We start from the raw sequence: 20,290 nt of genomic DNA on the forward strand, positions 1-20,290 counted from the left end.
GGTTTAATTTTTAATTTACTTAAAATGAGGAACCCATCTAAAGGTCACTCATTTAAAGGGAACCTGTCAGTAACACTGCTCATGCGCAAGCAGAGGTAGCACAATACAGGGAAATGAAAAACATTTTAAAAGATAGGTATTTTGTCACCATCTGCTGTGCTGAAATTCAGCTCTTGTTGATATGCATTTGCAAGTGCACTGGTGGGGGTATCTGCGCACTTGCAGTATATGGCTCCTCACTTCTCCATTGACCTTGACCAGGACAGCCTGAAGATCTGAAACTGTGGCGCAGCACCTTTTAGTTTGGGAAGCCCACGATTCTCATCACACCCATTTCCCCACCTGGTGCATTGATTTTAGTGGTTTCTGTCGTCTCCGGTATCCGTGCACTGGTGATCCTAATTTGCATATCAATAAAAGCAGAAACTCTGCGCAACCGCAAAGCAGATGGTGCTAGAACAGGTATCTTTTATAAAGTTTTACACTGTCCTACCTCTTTTGGGTACGCATAGTGTTTTTGACCAGTTTATTTTAAATGGGGATTTTAAATAACATAAACATTACTCACCTTTAGGCCTCATTCACACGTCAGTATTTGTATACCAAAGCCAGGAGGGTCTCCAAAATATACAACTGGTGTCAATCTTTCAACCATAGTTTTCCCTTCACCCATGACAGCACAGCTGAAAGAGGGATCCGCCTAGCCGCGACAGGAAACCTACTAAAATACTTCCTTGCTTCAGTTGGGTTTCATGTACTGACAGGGACCCTTGTGCTGAAAACCCAGTAGTTTGAAGACTTTCTTATCCACTCACCCGTGCCTGTCCCGTCATTGGAAGAACAGGCAGAGTGCCTGTATGCCGGCCTTCAGGTGGTGGAAGCACTGTCTGTGGATCCTGAGGGGCCTCGACTTACATGTAGACGTGGAGCGGTGCAGTTATGGGCCCAGTGACTCTTCTGCAGCCACCAAAGCCTCTCTCTCTCCTCTGCCTGCTGACCGATGCTTCATAGTGAGCCGGACTTCCGGGGGCGCGTGACATCAGGGGGTGTGCACCGAGGCCAAGATGGCGGCACCCACAGTGAAAAAGCCAGCCGGGGTGCGTGGATACTGGGCGCGTCTCGGCAGGGAGGCTAGAGGGGCATGGGGAGGGGCATGGATCAATACCGGAGGAGGCAGGAAGCGCAGTGGATCCCTCTTATAAGGAGGGATGACCACAGAAGAGGCGCTCGTGTCCGAAGCTCCCCATTATGGAGGATCACAGTGCAGGACCATTCACCAGGGTCTATGCCTGGTCACCAGCTTGGGCACACTAAGAGGAGCAGCTGCTCGAGTTTCAGGAGTGGCTGCCGTTCCGACCAGAGATCGCGGGACTCCTCGGTATCCAGGAGGGATGTTGTTCATACCCCTGACCAGCCTCCGAATCAGGTACCCTTGATTTGACAGCGGGTCGTGAGTGATCTATTAGTCATGGCAGGAGTCAGGACCCCACACTATGTCGCTGTCTCTTTTGGGTATGTCTGCAGAGTAAGCACTTCTTATTACTTGGACTTAGCTTTTCTATTAACCCATCTTACTCCCTCATCATGTCTACATATGCCCTTACAGTGTTTGCTCCACTAATCCTCTCTCTCCTTTGCTATCCCCAAACCCCAGCACCCTCTAACCAAATAATCATCTCTTCTTTCTTCCCCACCTGTCCTCCTCTGCTGACCTGCTCCTCAACCTCAAATCCTAATGTCCTAATAAAACAAGCTGGCCACTCTCCTTCTCTCACCTGCTCTCCCTTTCTCTGCTTCTCCAAACGGCTGGCGACATATCTCCCAACCCTGGACCCCCACCAGCTCAAACCTTCCATTACTACCCCCTCCTACCGCTCCCTATCCAATATGAACTACCGCAATCTTTCAAACATAAAACTCGTGCCCCTGACGCCCACCCCCCTGCTCCCTCTCTCTGGAGCAATCTGGAATGCCCGCATAATCTGCAATAAGCTTCATGTGATTCATGACCTTTTTCTCTCTCACAAGCTTGCCTTCCTGGGCCTCACAGAAACATGGCTAACACCCTCTGACACCGCCTCCCCTGCTGCGCTGTGTTACGGCGGCCTACACTTCACCCACACCCCTCGCCCGGGCAACAAACATGGTGGAGGAGTCGGTCTTCTCCTTTCTTCAAACTCCACCTTTAACCCAATCCCACCTCTACCCTCCCTTATACTCCCTGCTTTTGAAGTCCACTCTGTCCGCATCTACTCTCCCTCCAACCTCCAAGTGGCCGTCACATACCGACCTCCGGGCCCGGCCACTGCCTTTATTGACCAATTCTCCACCTGACTTTTTCACTTTCTCTCTGTTGACATTCCCACCATCATCATAAGTGACTTCAACATCCCCACTGATACCCTTCAGTCAACAGCCTCCAAACTTCTGTCCCTTACTTCATCTTTTGGACTTACTCAGTGGTCCTCCGCAGCCACCCACAGACGGACATACACTAGACCTGGTCTTCACCCGTCTCTACTCTTTATCTAACTTCACCACTTCCCCTCTCCCTCTATCGGACCACCATATGCTCACCTTCTCATCCCTGTCCTCCTCACCGGTCACCCATGTCCAGCAACATGCGCACCCCCGCAGAAACCTTGCACACCTAGACACCCACACACTCTCTGACTTTATCCTACCACTGGCATCCATATCCTCACTCCACGACACACACAGTGCCACTGCTTTATAGAAAGCCACTCTCGCATCAGCTATTGACACGGTTGCCCATCTCGTGGCAGAGTGCGACGTATCAATAGACAACCCTGGCACAATAACACCACTAAAAATCTCCGGCAAGTGTCCAGAATTGCAGAGCGGCATTGGAAGAAAAGACATTCGCAAGACTACTTCATTGCATTCAAACAGGCAACACTCGCTTTTAAATCTGCTCTCACCTCTGCTAAAAAGGCCTACTTCACAACCCTCGTATCTTCCCTATCCTACAACCCCAAACAGTTATTCAAAACCTTTAACTCCTTCCTTCGCCCCCACTGCCCCCTCCAGCCTCCCTCATCTCTGCTGAGGACTTTGCCACACACTTTAAAAATAAGATCGACCAAACAAGGCAAGTCTTCATTGTTCAACCACCACAACCCCTTTGTATACCAGACCAAAGCCCAAACTCCATAACCTCCCTATCCAACATCACTGAAGGGGGGCTTAATTGTCTCCTCTCCAAATCGCACCTCACCACCTGTGCGCTCGACACCCTCCCATCCCACCTCCTCCCCAACCTCACCACCACTCTTATCCCATCCCTAACCCACCTCTTCAACCTATCACTAACTTCTGGCACCTTCCCTTCTGCTTTCAAACATGCCACAATCACGCCTATCCTTAAAAAACCAACTCTCGATCCAACAGCTATGTCCAGCTATCGCCCAATATCACTGCTTCCATTCGCTTCCAAACTCCTGGAGAAGCATGTCCACGCTGAACTTTCCTCCCACCTCTCATCTAACTTGCTCTTTGACAATCGATAATCTGGTTTCCGCCCCCATAACTCAACTGAGACAGCCCTGACCAAAATCACTAACGACCTACTTACAGCCAAAGCTAATGAACAATACTCTGTACTCCTCCTTCTAGACCTGTCCTCTGCTTTCAACACAGTTGATCACTGCCTCCTACTACAGATCCTCTCCTTCTTTGGCATCAAAGATCTCGCCCTATCCTGGATCTCCTCATACCTTTCCAATCGCACATTCAGCGTCTCCCAGTCCCACACTACCTCCTCATCCCACCCTCTCTCTGTTGGAGTCCCCCAAGGCTCTGTTCTAGGACCCCTACTCTTCTCAATCTATACACTCGGCCTGGGACAACTCATAAAGTCTCATGGATTCCAGTACCCCCTTTATGCTGATGAGACTCAGATCTACCTTTTTGGCCCAGATATCAACTCTCTACTATCCAGAATCCTGATGTGTCTATCAGCCATATCCTCCTTTTTCTCCTCTCGCTTCCTCAAACTCAATGTGGACAAATCTGAACTCATCATCTTTCCTCCATCTCATAGATCTTCCTTACCTGACCTATCTATCGCAATTAACGACATCACGCTTTCTCCCGTACCAGAAGTCTGCTGCCTCGGAGTAACCCTTGACTCTACCCCGTCATTCAAACCGCACGTCCAAGCTCTTCCACCTCCTGTCGCCTCCAGCTCAAAAAAATATCCAGAATCCGTCCTTTCCTCAACCGTCTATCTACTAAAATACTTGTGCATGCACTCATTATCTCCCGCCTTGACTACTGCAACATCCTTTTTTGTAGCCTCCCTGCTAACACCCTTGCACCTCTCTAGTCCATCCTTAACTCTGCTGCCCGACTAATTCATCTCTCCCCTCGCTACTCCTCCGCTTCCCCCTCTGCAAATCTCTTCCCTGGCTCACATTCCCTCAGCGTTTCCAGTTCAAATTACTAATACTAACCTACAAAGCCATCCATAACCTGTCTCCTCCATATATCTCTGAACTAATCTCCAGATATCTTCCCTCACATAATCTCCGGTACTCCCAAGACCTCCTTCTCTCCTCCACACTAATTCACTCCTCACCCAAGCGCCTCCAAGACTTCTCCCGAATATCTCCCATCCTCTGGAATTCTTGGCCCCAACACATCCGACTATCAACCGCATTCGGATCCTTCAGACGGATCCTGAAAAGCCACCTTTTCAGGTAAGCCTATAGCCTGCACTGATCTCGCTGCCTCCTCACCACTACTGAAGCTACCGCCTCACCAACACCGGAGCTACTGCAACCCTCAACCTATTGTCTCCTTCCCCACCATCCTGTAGAATGTAAGCCCGCAAGGGCACGGTCCTCGCCCCTCTGTATCAGTCTGTCATTGTTAGTTTGCTTACTGTAAGTGATATCTGTAATTTGTATTTAACCTCTCCTCATGTACAGCACCATGGATTCAATGGTGCTATATAAATAAATAATAATAATAATCTATGAGAATGTCACCTTTGTTGTTAATTCGGGCCATTTTCTGCTTAATCACTAGGGGCCTAGGAAGGCTAGCGCCAAGACAAAAAATAAAGAATGTGCCCTTTGTAAAACCCCGATGGCAGTTTAGTGGCAGAATAATAATAATAATCTTTACTTATATAGCGCCAACATATTCCGCAGCACTTTACAGTTTAACAGTTTCAAACACAAGTCATAAGTAACAACGTTAACAATACAATAATTAAAGCACAATAAGATGACCCTACTCGTGAGCGCTTACAATCTACAAAGAGGTGGGGGAGATACAAAGTACAGGATCTTATTTACAATGATATTCCAGCCATCTTCAGGGGGTGGGGGATAGATGGAGATCGTGAATTGGGCTACACACGCGCCCTTACACAAAATGACTTTTGTTAGGGAATGTGATAGGCCGCTCTGAACAAATATGTTTTGAGAGTGCGCCTAAAACTATGCAAATTGTGAATGGTCCTAATATCTTGGGGTAGAGCATTCTGTCACAATCAATGATACTTACCTGTCTGGCAGGCACACTCCCGACGTCCCTACTCGTCCTTCTCTGCCCGGCTTCTCTGGTTCCCGGCATGTCGGCGATCCGCGCATGCGCCGTAGCATCTCCTCCGCCGCTCGGGTTTCTGGGAGGTCGTGACCCGATGGGCCCGCCTCCAATATGGCGGCGCCCACCGAGTATTTCTGCTTGGCGCTTACCTAGGTAAGCGCCTGTGTATCTTCGTTGCTGCGATTCTGCTTTTTTGCTTATCTAGCATCGTGCTCAGGCCTTCTCAATTGCTGGTTCCAAGTGCTCCTTTCCTTCCGTGCTTGTTCCGTCTTTTCCTGGTTCTATTGTCCTCCTCTGCCTCCATGCTCTCAGTATTGCCGTCATTTAATACTTGTGTTTCTTTTCCAGCTCACTGCCTCGTCATCCTCTTATCCTCAGCGTTCCTGTTTACCAACTTTACCCAGTTGTCCCTTTGGCTCTGGCAGTTGCGGTTCCATCCTCCTTGGGCCTGCTCCTAAAGGTACCTTCACACTGAGCAACTTTACAACGAGAACGACAACGATCCGTGATCATTGTGTTTGACACGCAGCAGTGATCAGGATCCCGCTGTGACATCGCTGGTCGTAAGCTAGAAGTCCAGAACTTTATTTGGTCATCAGGTCGGCGTGATTCGTCATGTTTGACAGCAAAAGCAACGATGCCAGCAATGTTTTTACATGGAGCTAACAACCAGCGAGAACGATAAGAACGTCACTGGATCGCTCCTGCATCGTTTTGGTGTTGCCGTGTTTGACGTCTCTAAGCGACCTAAACAGAGACGCTGCAGCGATCGGCTCGTTGTCTATATCGCTGCAGCATCGCTTAGTGTAACGGTACCTTTACACTCCCTGTACAGGGGGTGCGTCCATCAGGTTTGCTCGCCCTAGGGGGCTCTGGGGCCGCAACCCAGAAAGTCCACTCTCGGTTCACCTTTCCCTCTGTCTCTCTCCCGTGTAGCGTGATACATTCCAGAGGATTGGCGCAGCGCGGGAGAAGTCTTGGAGACAGGAGTGGGAGGTACGGATTAGTGCAGAGGTTAGTCGAAAGTCATTTGCAGAGCGCAGCGGTCGGCTAGGCCGATAGACAGAAATAAGGGAGGAGATGTAAGGGGTTCTGCACTGTGAAGAGCTTTGTGGGTGAGAACAAGTACTTTGAATTGGATCCTATAATGAATGGACAGCCAGTGTAAGGACTGGCGAAGAGCAGGCACGTCTGAATACTGATTAGCCAGGTAGATGACCCTGGCTGCTGCATTAAGGATTGACTGGAGAGGGGAAAGTCGAGTGAGGGGGAGGCCAATTAATAGAGCGTTACAGTAATCCCGGCGGGAGTGGATCAAGGAAACAGTGAGGGGTTTTGTTGTTTCCATGGTGAGAAAAGGGCGGATTCTAGAGATGTTCTTAAGGTGTAAGCGGCAAAACCGGGCAAGAGATTGTATATGGGATGTGAAGGTGAGATCGGAGTCAAACATAACACCCAGCGCACCTGCTGCCGGGGTGTTATTATGGTGCCACTCACGGAGAGGGAAATGTCAGGTTTAGGGAAGTTAGTAGATGGTGGGAGCAGAAGAGTACAGTTTTGGAGAGGTTGAGTTTCAGATAGAGGGCAGACATGATGTCAGAGTCTGCGGACAGACAGTCACTGGCTTTCTGTAGTACAGCGGGAGTAAGGTCAGGGGATGACGTATATAGTTGTGTGTCATCAGCATAAAGGTGGTACTGAAAACCAAATCTGCTGATGGTCTGTCCAATTGGGGCCGTGTAGAGAGAGAAGAGAAGTGGACCAAGGACTGAGCCCTGAGGTACCCCGACAGTGAGAGGAAGAGGGGACGAAGAGGAACCAGCGAACGATACACTGAAGAAGCGGTCAGAAAGGTAGGAAGAGAACCAGGAGAGAGCAGTGTCCATAATGCCTAGTGACTGGATCGTAGAGAGTAGGAGATGGTGGTCAACAGTGTCAAAAGCTGCAGAGAGGTCGAGAAGAATGAGCAGAGAGTGGTCACCTTTACACTTTGCTGTCAGAAGGTCATTGGTCATTGGCAGCAGGATCTCTGCTCTGACAGCATACAGAAAACAATACGCGAAGTGTTGTGAATTCTGCGGCAGAGCTCCCTCCTGTGGTCACAAGTGGTACTTCGGCTGATTCTGTCTATGAGCTTCCATTGGTGGATGTGAGTGGTACTGCGGCTTCTGAGTTTCCTTCCTCAGTTAATGTGGTGAAGTCGTTAGGTGCTGCTCTATTTAACTCCACCTAGTGCTTTGCTCCTGGCCTCCAGTCAATGTTCTAGTATTGGTCTTGCTTCCTCCTGGATCGTTCCTGTGGCTTGTCTGCTCTGCATAAGCTAAGTTTTGCTTGTGTTATTTTTGTTTGCTATTTTTTCTGTCCAGCTTGCATTATTGGTTTTTCTTGCTTGCTGGAAGCTCTGGGACGCAGAGGGAGCACCTCCGTACCGTTAGTCGGTGCGGAGGGTCTTTTTGCCCACTCTGCGTGGTTGTTTGTAGGGTTTTGTGTTGACCGCAAAGCAATCTTTCCTATCCTCAGTCTGTTCAGTAAGTCGGGCCTCACTTTGCTAAATCTATTTCATCTCTGCGTTTGTATTTTCATCTCAACTCACAGTCATTATATGTGGGGGGCTGCCTTTTCCTTTGGGGTATCTCTCTGAGGCAAGATAGAAAAATAAGCCTATCTTCAGGGCTAGCTAGTTTCTCAGGCTGTGCTCGAGGCGCATAGGTCTGGTCAGGAGCGCTCCACGGCTACCTCTAGTGTGGTTGGATAGGATTAGGGATTGCGGTCAGCAGAGTTCCCACGTCTCAGAGCTCGTCCTATGTTTTTTGGTAATTGTCAGGTCACTTTGTGTGCTCTGAACTTCAATGTCCATTGTGGTTCTGAATTACCTGTTCATAACAGCCAAGAGACCCCCGACTTCACCACAAGCTTTAGGACCATAATCAGGGCGGAGGTTAAAAATACCCTAAAGTTAGCCTTGAAAAAGGGAAGCAAGAGAGCTCGAGGGCTTGTCACGGATTCAGAGGCCTTGCAATGTGGCAGGAGATATCATGTGGAATCCCTGTTCCCTTCCTCCTTCCCCCATCCTCCTCCTCCGGCCGAGGACACTGATAGACTGGTTAGGACAGCCAGGTGTTTTTTCCTCCTTTTAGGCCCATTGTTGACCCAATTCCTTAGAGGATGTTATATTTGGGGGCCTGGATAAAAAAAGGAAGCGCACCTTTCCAGTTAACGCTAGGATAAAGGCGCTCATAGAGAAGGAGTGGAAGAAGAGGTCTGGTAGCCTGCCCTCATCTTCCAAAAGAAGATACCCCATTTGAGGGAAAGGACTTGGAGGGTTGCGCTAAAATCCCTATGATCGACGGGGCAGTAGCTAAGTCCTCTAAAAAAAAATTGTCCTGCCCTTGGAGGACTCCGGCACACTTAAGAGACCCATTAGATAAAAAAGCAGATGGATTACCGAGGCACACCTGGGAGACAGCCGCAGGGGGTCTGAAGCCGGCAATAGCCGAGATGTATACTGCCTGTTCCCCTTATGGTCTGGCAACAGATGGATGAACAGCTGAGGAGTAAGGTTCCAAGAGATGAAATCTTGGCCAATATGTCTCTGTTGCAAGGAGCAGCGGCCTTCCTAGCAGACTCCTAAGCCAACTCAGTGAGGTTGGCAGTTAGGGTGGCAAGCCTATCCAATGCGGCTAGACGGGCTTTGTGGCTAAAAGGGTGTCCGGGAGATCTGCATTCGAAAAATAGACTCAGCTCCATTCTGTGTGACGGTCAGTTACTCTTCGGTCACAAAATAGAGGACATATTAGAGAAGGCAGGGGATAAAACAAAGGGGTTTCCTGGAGGAGGCTAGGAAACCTTTTCGGAGGAGGAAATTTAATAGGGGTCGTCTCCCGGGAGAAAGAAAGAGCTTGGACTTCAAAGACAGGAAGGGGTCTGGATATATGTTATGGGGACCCTCTTCATCATCCAAAAAGCCCCATCAATGATGTCAGGTCAGAGGTATGGGGGAGGCTCTATATCTTTCTCCCTGCATGGGTAGACATCTCCCCCAGTTGCTGGATCTGAAGAGTCATCAAGGATGGTCTGATGATAGACTTCGTCCATCCACCCCGGCAGACATTTATATTAACACCCGGCAGGAAATCTCCAGAATAGCTAGCCCTGGAGGCGGAGATTTTGGGAATGGTGCAAAAGCGGGTTCTGTGCGAAGTCCTGCTGGAAGAGATAGGAAGAGGATTTTATTCCCCCTTCTTTTTGATACAGAAGCCGGACGTTTCTCTAAAGACTATCATCAAGGAGGAAGCTCAACCGATGGGTTGTGAATTACTATTTCAAAATTGAGTCAGTAAACACAGCTATAAAGATGTTGTTCCAGGATTGCTTCATGGAGGTCATAGACTTAACCCCTTAGTGACAGAGCCAAATTTTACAAATCTGACCAGTGTCACTTTATGTGGTAATAACTCTGTGGAACGCTTCGACAAATTGCAGCGATTTTGAGACTGTTTTTTCATGACACATTATACTTTAAGATAATGGTAAATTTAGGTTGATATGTTTTGTATTTATTTATAAAAAAATATCAGAAATTTGACAAAAAAATTTAAAAATTAGCAATGTTAAAACTTTGAATGATTATCCCTTTAATTCAGATAGTCATACCACTCAAAAACATTAATAAATAACACTTCCCTCATGCCAGCTTTACATCAGCACCGTTTGTAAAATGTTATTTTGTTTTGTTAGCATTTTAGGTTTAAAAATGTAGCAGTAATTTTTCATTTTTTCATGGAAATTTACAAAATTATTTTTTTAGGGACCTATCCAGGTTTTAAGTGATTTTAGGGGTCCTATATATTGGAAAACATTTTAAAAACAGCACCCCTCGACATATTACAATTTGCCGTCACATAGTTTATTAACCCTTCAGGGTGATTTTCAGGAATTAATGCAAAGTAACATGACAGAACAAGGGGCAGTACCCCGAAACACAGTGTCTGCAAATTGAGATTCTGGTTTGACTATTATACCTAAGTCATGTGACAAGGCTAGTTAAAGGGTCGACATTGACTGTTAGGATTGCTACTTACTTCCAATAGGTGACACTAGAGTTCTAGTCCTCTTCCTCTCCGAAGAGACAATTTGCAGAACTTAAAAGTGTATTTTTACCACCTAAATGTTGCTGACTTTTGAACAGGCCACTGTAGACGGCAGACTAAGGCCACTACTTGCTCTTGAATTGCCATGGCAAACATCAGGACCACACAATCATGATCTCAGGGTGCCGATGGGGATAAAGAGGGAGAAGCCACACTTTTAAACATTTATATGATATAGTCATTATTGACAGCAGCATCTAAGTGGTTAAACAGATATGGACAGTGACAACACTGATCGTGGCTGATGCAGCAAGTTGTCAGTTATAGTGTACAGCCGACAGCTACTGGATTGTCACCTGTATGGGGATGCTAGTCTCTTATATCTCAGGTCAGTTGAAAGACGTGTTGACGGTCATTAAGGGGTTAAAAGATGCCCATTACCACATCCCAAACCATCGGGACCATCAGAGGTTCCTAAGGGTGGCTCTGTATATACTGGGACAGGTCAGGCTCTATCAGTATGCAGCCCTCCCATTTGGTCTGCCAGTGGCCCCAAGGGTGTTTACCAAGGTAATGTCAGAGGTGATGGCCTACCTTCGTTCTCAGGACATTGTTATCATCCCGTACCTGGATGACTTCCTTATAGTCGGGAAGTCGGAAGATCACTGTATAGAGCAAGTGAGGGAAGTGACTGTGGCCATAAAGGAGCTAGGCTGGGTGATAAATACCCTCAAGTCAAAGCAAAGACAGGAAAAGATACAATCCTTCCTGGGTTGGTTCTGGATTCCAAGCGCCAGGTCTGTCTCCTACCAGGGAAACCAATAGTCAAAATAATGGGACTAGCACTATGAGCAATGTAGCAGCCTATAATGGCATTAAGGAAGGTGATGTCCTTGCTAGGATCCCTAACATCCTGTATACCAGCAGTAAGATGGGCACAAATTCACCTAAGGCAGCTACAGTGGGAGGTCCTGTCAGTACAGAGGTCATTAAAAGGGCATTTAGAGGGAAAAGTACATCTTTCCTTAGCTGTAAGAGACTACTTTGCCTGGTGGACAGTAAGAGAGCATCTGGCGTCAGGAGTCCAGTGGCTGAGGCCGGTGGAGGATGCTATCACAACAGACGCAATCGGTACCGGATGGGGATCACATCTGAGGTCTTACTCAGTGGAGGGAACCTGGTCTCCTCTAGAAAGAGATCAGAGTTCAAACTTAAAGGAGCTGTGGGCTGTGGAAAGAGCCTTAAGACACTTTCTTCCCTTCCTTCGGGGTCGCCATTCCCAGGTCATGTCGGATAATCACGCGGTGGTGGCTTATATCAACCACCAGGGAGAACGAGGTCCCATACCCTTATGGGGGCAGAAAATATCCTGCTCCAGCTAGCTATCTCTTACAGCTCTTCACATAAGGGGAATAGAAAACACGAAAGCAGACTTCCTGAGTTGCAAGAAATTGAGGCAGGGAGAATGGTCTCTAAATCCTTGAGTGCTCCAGCAAATAGTGCAGGCATGGGGAAGGCCGAAGATAGATCTGCTTGCCAGTTTACACAACAGGAAAGTGAAGAACTTCTGCTAGTTAAACCCAAGGGGAAATCCATTTGCGGTAGATGCCTTTCAGATACCTTGGAAGTTTGGTATGGCCTACGTGTTTCCCCCGACAGCTATGATTCCAGCAGTCATGAGAAAGATCAGAGAAGATCAGGCGAGATAATTCTCATTGCTCCATTTTGGCCGAGGAGACCGTGGTTCTCCCTTCTAAGGTGGATGTCTGTTACCAATCCATGGATTCTACCAGAGATCCAGGACCTGCTTACCCAGGGACTGGTGTGCCACTCTCAAGTGAAGGGCTTCCATCTGGCAGCATGGAATTTGAGAGGGCGTTACTGAGTCGGCAAGGATTCTCACCAGGGCTAGCCTCCACCCTGTTGAAAAGAAGGAAGCTGGTTACATCAAAGATCTATGGTAGAACATGTAAGAAATTCCTGGAGTTTTTAGGACAGCCCTTAGGGAATCAGGCTCCGGTAAGGGCTATTCTAGAATTTCTACAGTCAGGATTGCAACTAGGGTTAGCAACCAATACTCTCAAGGTACAGGTGTCGGCCTGGGTGCCTTGTATAATTACAACCTAGCATCCAATAGATGGATGTCCCGATTTATTAAATCCTGTAACAGACCTAGACCGCTTATAATTCCTATAATTCCTCCATGAGACCTGAACCTAGTTTTAGAGGCGCGAACTAGGGAACCATTCGAGCCCTTACAGGAGAAATTCCTCACGCTTAAAACAGTGTTTCTAGTGGTCTTAACATCAGCCCGTATGGTAAGTGACATACAAGCCCTGTCTATATGCCCCCCCATACACGCAAGTATTTGAGGACAGGGTGGTTCTAAGACCAGATCCAGCTTATCTCCCCAAAGTAGTTCTTAAATTCCATAGGAGCCAGGAGATCACCTTACCCTTGTTCTGTGATAACCCTAAAAATCCAGGGGAGGAAAAATTCCATATTTTAGAAGTGAGGAGGTCCATGTTAGAGTACATGTCCATGACTAGTCAATGGAGGAAAGATGAATTCCAATTCATAGCCTTCCAGGGTAGCAGAAATGGTTATGGGGTATCTAAAGGCACCATTGCCAGATGGATCAGTTAGGCCATTAGCTTATCCTACTCTGCGAGTGGCGCTCCGGTTCCTGAAGGCATCAAGGCTCACTCCACCAGAGCCATGGCTACTTCCTGGGCAGAAAAGGCAGAAGTATCAATTATCAGATCTGTAAGGCCGCTACCCGGTCCTCAACGTCTACTTTCTTTAAGTACTACAGACTGAATCTGTCCTCGGCTGACCTATCCTTTGGTAGAAGGGTGCTACAAGCGGTGGTTTCTCCCTAAGATGTTTTCATTTCTCGAAAAATCTCTCAGGTGTGCTGTCATGTGTGAAGGGAAAACACCAAGGTTACTTACCGGTAGCAGATTTTTACGGAACCCATGACAGAACCTGTATATTCCCCCCTCCTTCTCACCTCTTGGATGTGCACCATAGTTTGGGTGTTTATTGTTGATATAATGTGGTGTTTGTTTTCCATGTAAACTAACCGGTGGACCTCTCATGCTCTGTAACCCAACTGAAGCGAGGGAGAGGTACCGCCCTTTTATTTCTGTAGGTTTCCTGTCCTGGCTGGGCAGATCCGTCTCTCAGGTGTGCTGTCATGGGTTCCGGAAAAAACAGCTACTGGGGGGTGAATGTGAGACCATGGGGGTGTTGTGGGGGCTGAAGGTGGGTGAGGTGGGACAGGGCACTGGGGGGGGTGAATGTGAGACCATGGGGGTGTTGTGGGGGCTGAAGGTGGGTGAGGTGGGACAGGGCACTGGTGGGTGAATGTGAGACCATGGGGGTGTTGTGGGGGCTGAAGGTGGGTGAGGTGGGACAGGGCACTGGGGGGTGAATGTGAGACCATGGGGGTGTTGTGGGGGCTGAAGGTGGGTGAGGTGGGACAGGGCACTGAGGGGGTGGATGTGAGTTGATGGGGGCATTGGGGCTTAAGTGGGGGAGGGGGAACAGGTCACTGGGGGCTGAATATTATAATGTTTTGTTATGATATTATATGTGCTCCATCACGTAATATTTGCTGTCTGGGGAGGCTGGAGATGGGGGGTGGGGGGCTTTTTATAGGTACCACCTGGGTCTTTTATGAGTATTAGTATACGAAGCCCCCATACAGTAACCAAGAGCTGCATCACATTTACAGCACCACTCCAGCATTATTTTTTATTTCATTGCTGGTGCGGTGCTGAAAATCCACGTCCCCTGCCTCCTGTCTGATACTCACCTTCTGGTGTCTTCATCTGTTTTTGTCTCTGCTCGGCTCCGTCGCCTGCAGTTTGTGACCTGTCCGCTGCTCCAGTGTTTCATGGAGCAGCACAGAGGTCACTAATCAATGTGAGTCTATGGGAGCCTCGTTCGGGCCTTTTTCTCACTCTCAGGCTACGTGCACATGGTGCGGATTGGCCGCTGCGGATTCACAGCACTTTTCCTTGCATTGTACAATACCATGTAAACCAATGGAAAACCAAATCCGCAGTGCATATGGTGTGGAAAATACCACACAGAAACGCTGCGTTGTATTTTCCACAGCATGTCAATTCTTTGTGCGGATTCTGCAGCGTTTTACACCTGCTCCTATATAGGAATCCACAGGTGTAAAAACGCAGGTGAAATCCATCATACTGTGTATAAGGGAGCTCTGGGCCCATCATACTGTGTATAAGGGAGCTGCGGGCCCATCATACTGTGTATAAGGAAGCTGTGGCCACATCATACTTTATACAGGAGAACTGTGAGTGACATCATACTGTTTGACGGAAGCTGCAGGCCCATCATACTGTGTATAAAGGAGCTGTGGACCCACCATACTGTGTATAGGGAACTGTGACGGCATATGGGAGCTGTTGGCCCAGTACACTGTATATAGGGGAGCTCTGGGGGGCATTATACTTTCTATAGTGGAGCTCTGTCAGCATTATACTGTGTAAAGGGGAGCAGTGAGAACATCATACGGTGTATCGAGGAGTTATAGAATCATCATGCTGTGTATAGGGGAGCTGTGGGTGCCTTATACTGTGTATATGGAAGCTTTGAGCTCACCATACTCTGTATAGGGGAGCTGTGGGGGCCTTATATTGTGTATATGGAAGCTTTAAGCTCACCATACTGTGTATAGGGGAGCTGTGGGGGCCTTATATTGTGTATATGGAAGCTCTGAGCTCACCATACTGTGTATAATGGAGCAGTACATGAGGAAACTTAGGGGACATTATTAAATGTAAAGTGGGCACTTAAGCATTACTGTATTGTTATAGGGGCATTCAGAGTATTGCAACCATAAAAGTTGCATATCGTCACACTATGGCGGTAAAATCAATGTTTGTTTTTGTATGTAGATTTACTTTCAATAACAGCACGGTCATATTCTGAGGTTCCACTATTCACAATTAGAGTGCAACCATAGCTGTAATCAGGGGTTGCTGGTTAGGGGCCCACTCAAATGTTTTGCCCCCCTAAGTTGAAACCCTAGCTACGCCTCTGCAAAAGGGCATGTGCTGTTGATAACAATGACACAGTAAGTGCACTGAACAATTTATCACTGATTATTCTGTGAGCATCAGCATCGCAAGTTGGCCTGTCTAAACAAGCTAATAACCAACAGACATGTAGCCGATCAGATGTCACATAGTATTCCATTTTTCCATGTAGTTTCCATTTGTCCTTTCAGTGTGATACTTACTGGTCCCACACAGTCCAGAACAACAGAGGCCTTCTTACACATCTCAGCGAGGGAGGCTTCATCACCAACATCGGAGATTAGAATGTCAATGGACTTCAGCTGGGGCTTTCCTACAGATGAATAATGGATAGAAGCAGTGACTGGTACGAAGTTACGGTTAGTTCTATAATGGCTAAAAAACCCGGAACTGTTCTATAATACAGGCTGGCGGTGCGGAAGAAGACAAGCAATTAATGATACCGATAAAGCCTCATTATACCACCTATAAGCCTTAGTCTAGAGCATGGGACCTTTACCATACAAGACTAAAAGTAATGGTAGCAGCGCGCTCCGTCAGATGCAGGATGTGGCTCTTCTCCTGCAGCACAGGCATTATACATACGGCTCTGCAGGTTCTCAGGTCCCCTAGATCTAAGGCTAGGTTCACATTTGCGGTTGAGTCCGCAGCGTTTCGTACACAACCGCAAACGCATGGCAAAACGCATGATAACGCTGCGTTTTTTATGCGCATCAATTTACGCAGGACGGATAAAAAAGCAACATTTACATGCGTTTTTTGCATGCGTTCATGTTGTTTATGCGCATGCGTTTGTTATGAAAAAAATTTTCAAGGAGAATTTCCTTGACACGCTCATGGGATTTCTGTATATAGATCCTTGTGCAAACGCATGTCCTTGCGTTCCTATAGACTGTAATGCGTTTTTTACGCACTCCTTCCGCAAGCATCCACATGCGTATGGCGGCGGAAATTTGACGCCAAAAAAATTCTAACATGGTGCGTCAACCGCGCTCAGCCGCACACCGACAAAATACGCATGCACCTGCCTCTACAATGTAAAAGCTAGGAAATCAAGACGAATGCTGACGTACGCGTCAGAAAAACTGTGGACACCACCGCAAATGTGAAACCAGCCTTACACCCTCTTAAATATGCAGGACCACACTGTCACTTCTGCCATCACCTCTCCAAGGAATGGATTGGGCATGCTGAAATTCATCAGGTGCCCCATGCCCACGATCTACAGTATCTAATGTGTGGTCAGCGAGTAGTCTGACTGCCCCTCCACATCGGCAGGTAATCGGAGCTGATGACGTTAGGTCTCTGTAGCATGGCGGGTGTGCTATACCTGCCGATGTGCAGACACGGCATCATCAGTGCCGCCTCCTCCCGATGCAGAAGAGGGCCGGGATGGACAACCCCATTAAATCCTACGGAGTTTCTCCTGCTCCATAAGCCGTGAAAGCTGCAGATTTTCTCCGCAGATCCACAGCCCAATCTGCATCGTAATCTGTGGCGGAAAAATATTCTACCAGTGGCCTAAACCCAAGATCGGGCACAAAGGCGGCAGACAACGCTCAACGGGTGAAATCCCGGGTGGAAGGTCGCAGCAGACACAGACTGGCAGCGTTTACCTCTGGAGACCAGGGATTGTGCGGACTGGGGGGTTTCAGCCTCACTAGTTCCCGGAGACCCCCCTAATCCCATGATTGTGGGATACAAGGATAACGGGGGCATGACGGACGAGCGCCCCCTGCTCTGCAGATTTAGAGGATATCCAGGGCAGAGCCTCGAGTGCAGCATGCCAAGCAGGACGCCCAGCCGGACAATGACTAGCGAGACCCCAATATGGCTCTGATTGTGGGATACAAGGATAATGGGGGGCATGACGGACGAGCGCCCCCTGCTCTGCAGATATAGAGGATATCCAGGGCAGAGCCTCGAGTGCAGCATGCCAAGCAGGACGCCCAGCCGGACAATGACTAGCGAGACCCCAATATGGCTCTGATTGTGGGATACAAGGATAACGGGGGGCATGACGGACGAGCGCCCCCTGCTCTGCAGATATAGAGGATATCCAGGGCAGAGCCTCGAGTGCAGCATGCCAAGCAGCCCAGCCGGACAATGACTAGCGAGACCCCAATATGGCTGATTGTGGGATACAAGGATAACGGGGGGCATGACGGACGAGCGCCCCCTGCTCTGCAGATAGAGGATATCCAGGGCAGAGCCTCGAGTGCAGCATGCCAAGCAGGACGCCCAGCTGGACAATGACTAGCGAGACCCCAATATGGCTGATTGTGGGATACAAGGATAACGGGGGGCATGACGGCGAGCGGCCCCCTGCTCTGCAGATATAGAGGATATCCAGGGCAGAGCCTCGAGTGCAGCATGCCAAGCAGGACGCCCAGCCGGACAATGACTAGCGAGACCCCAATATGGCTGATTGTGGGATACAAGGATAACGGGGGGCATGACGGACGAGCGCCCCCTGCTCTGCAGATAGAGGATATCCAGGGCAGAGCCTCGAGTGCAGCATGCCAAGCAGGACGCCCAGCTGGACAATGACTAGCGAGACCCCAATATGGCTGATTGTGGGATACAAGGATAACGGGGGGCATGACGGCGAGCGGCCCCCTGCTCTGCAGATATAGAGGATATCCAGGGCAGAGCCTCGAGTGCAGCATGCCAAGCAGGACGCCCAGCCGGACAATGACTAGCGAGACCCCAATATGGCTGATTGTGGGATACAAGGATAACGGGGGGCATGACGGACGAGCGCCCCCTGCTCTGCAGATAGAGGATATCCAGGGCAGAGCCTCGAGTGCAGCATGCCAAGCAGGACGCCCAGCCGGACAATGACTAGCGAGACCCCAATATGGCTGATTGTGGGATACAAGGATAACGGGGGGCATGACGGCGAGCGGCCCCCTGCTCTGCAGATATAGAGGATATCCAGGGCAGAGCCTCGAGTGCAGCATGCCAAGCAGGACGCCCAGCTGGACAATGACTAGCGAGACCCCAATATGGCTGATTGTGGGATACAAGGATAACGGGGGGCATGACGGCGAGCGGCCCCCTGCTCTGCAGATATAGAGGATATCCAGGGCAGAGCCTCGAGTGCAGCATGCCAAGCAGGACGCCCAGCCGGACAATGACTAGCGAGACCCCAATATGGCTGATTGTGGGATACAAGGATAACGGGGGGCATGACGGACGAGCGCCCCCTGCTCTGCAGATAGAGGATATCCAGGGCAGAGCCTCGAGTGCAGCATGCCAAGCAGGACGCCCAGCCGGACAATGACTAGCGAGACCCCAATATGGCTGATTGTGGGATACAAGGATAACGGGGGGCATGACGGCGAGCGGCCCCCTGCTCTGCAGATATAGAGGATATCCAGGGCAGAGCCTCGAGTGCAGCATGCCAAGCAGGACGCCCAGCCGGACAATGACTAGCGAGACCCCAATATGGCTCTGTGCGGGACCCTGTGACCTAGGAGCACAGCTGGCTGCAACCTGTAGTTCTCCAGCATGGCATGCTGAGCCTTGTAGTCCCACACCAGCTGATTGTCAGCCACTTGAAGGAAGTTGTGCCCATTGCTGCCGTCAGAAGCAGCACCGGTCAGTGCGCCCCCCAGTGGCCGCCGTCCTGTCACTCACCCATCCTGTCCGCGGCCCAGCTCAGCACGTCCTCCAGCTTCTTCTTGCTCCGGCCGGCCACAGCCCAGCGCAGCTCTTGGCCTCTGTAGTCCTCGCCATCAGCCGCTCGGGCCACTTCCTCCACAACGAACTGCCCGGTGAAGCCGGAGGCCCCGAATACGACGATCTGGTACGGCCGGCTGGAGGCTCTGGACGCCATAGTGACTGCGCTGAGAGTGTGTGACTGACTGGTGCGGGCGGCAGCGCCAGATGGGCGAGGCTTTACCGGGCACGGCAGTGAGGGCAGGGCAGCTGTTCTGTGTCAGTGGCTGTAAACACGTGAGCAGACGGACGGGATTCATGTACACAAGCGATCCGTGTCACTGGCAAACGGAAGCAGCTGGTGAATGTCATGGGGCCGCCGGGGTCAGTTTAGTCCCTGTTCACACTGCATTGCTGTCTGACGGGTTCCCTCTGATTTCCCTGAAAACGGGACCGAACCGCAAGGCCACAGAATATAGTGACCCGAGCAGAGTGTGAATTCGCCCGTCTGTGGCTTTCTCTGAACGTGTCCGTTAGTGCAGACACTGCCCGTGGCCCTGTCCGTGGTTCATCTGAATCTCATTTTAACACATTGTTTACTTGTTATGTTTTTGCAGCGTTTTACGGAAGTAAAAGTGAGTGAGATTTCGGCATTACTCATTCTTTCCTTGCAGATGTGAACCTTCAGGCCATGTTCACACGTTCCTGATTTCCCTGCTGTTTTTTCTGCACTAAAAACCGCAGCTCTTGGCAGAAAACGCAGGTGCGTTTTTTGATGCGGTTTTTAGTGCAGTTTCTGTGTGTTTTCTAGGAACTTTTTTTAGCGTTAAAATGGCTGAAAATACCCTAACCCTACCCCTAACCCTAGTTCTAACCATAACCCTACCC

At 49.3% G+C, this 20,290-nt stretch overlaps 1 protein-coding gene across 1 annotated transcript in view; it reads right to left on the minus strand.

Moving 5' to 3' along the window:
- Window positions 1-19,988, minus strand: part of LOC138681637 (saccharopine dehydrogenase-like oxidoreductase) — a 155,877-nt gene extending 135,889 nt beyond the window's left edge. The window contains exons 1-2 of the mRNA XM_069769312.1: window positions 19,382-19,988; window positions 15,943-16,052 (exon numbers count right to left, since the gene is read on the minus strand). Coding sequence (XP_069625413.1) covers window positions 15,943-16,052; window positions 19,382-19,580 — 309 coding nt within the window. The 5' untranslated portion in view covers window positions 19,581-19,988. The remainder of the gene's footprint in view (window positions 1-15,942; window positions 16,053-19,381) is intronic.
- Window positions 19,989-20,290: the final 302 nt, after the last annotated feature.

This window comes from Ranitomeya imitator, chromosome 5 (genome assembly GCF_032444005.1).
Source record: "Ranitomeya imitator isolate aRanImi1 chromosome 5, aRanImi1.pri, whole genome shotgun sequence".
Classification (NCBI taxonomy): Eukaryota; Metazoa; Chordata; class Amphibia; order Anura; family Dendrobatidae; genus Ranitomeya; species Ranitomeya imitator.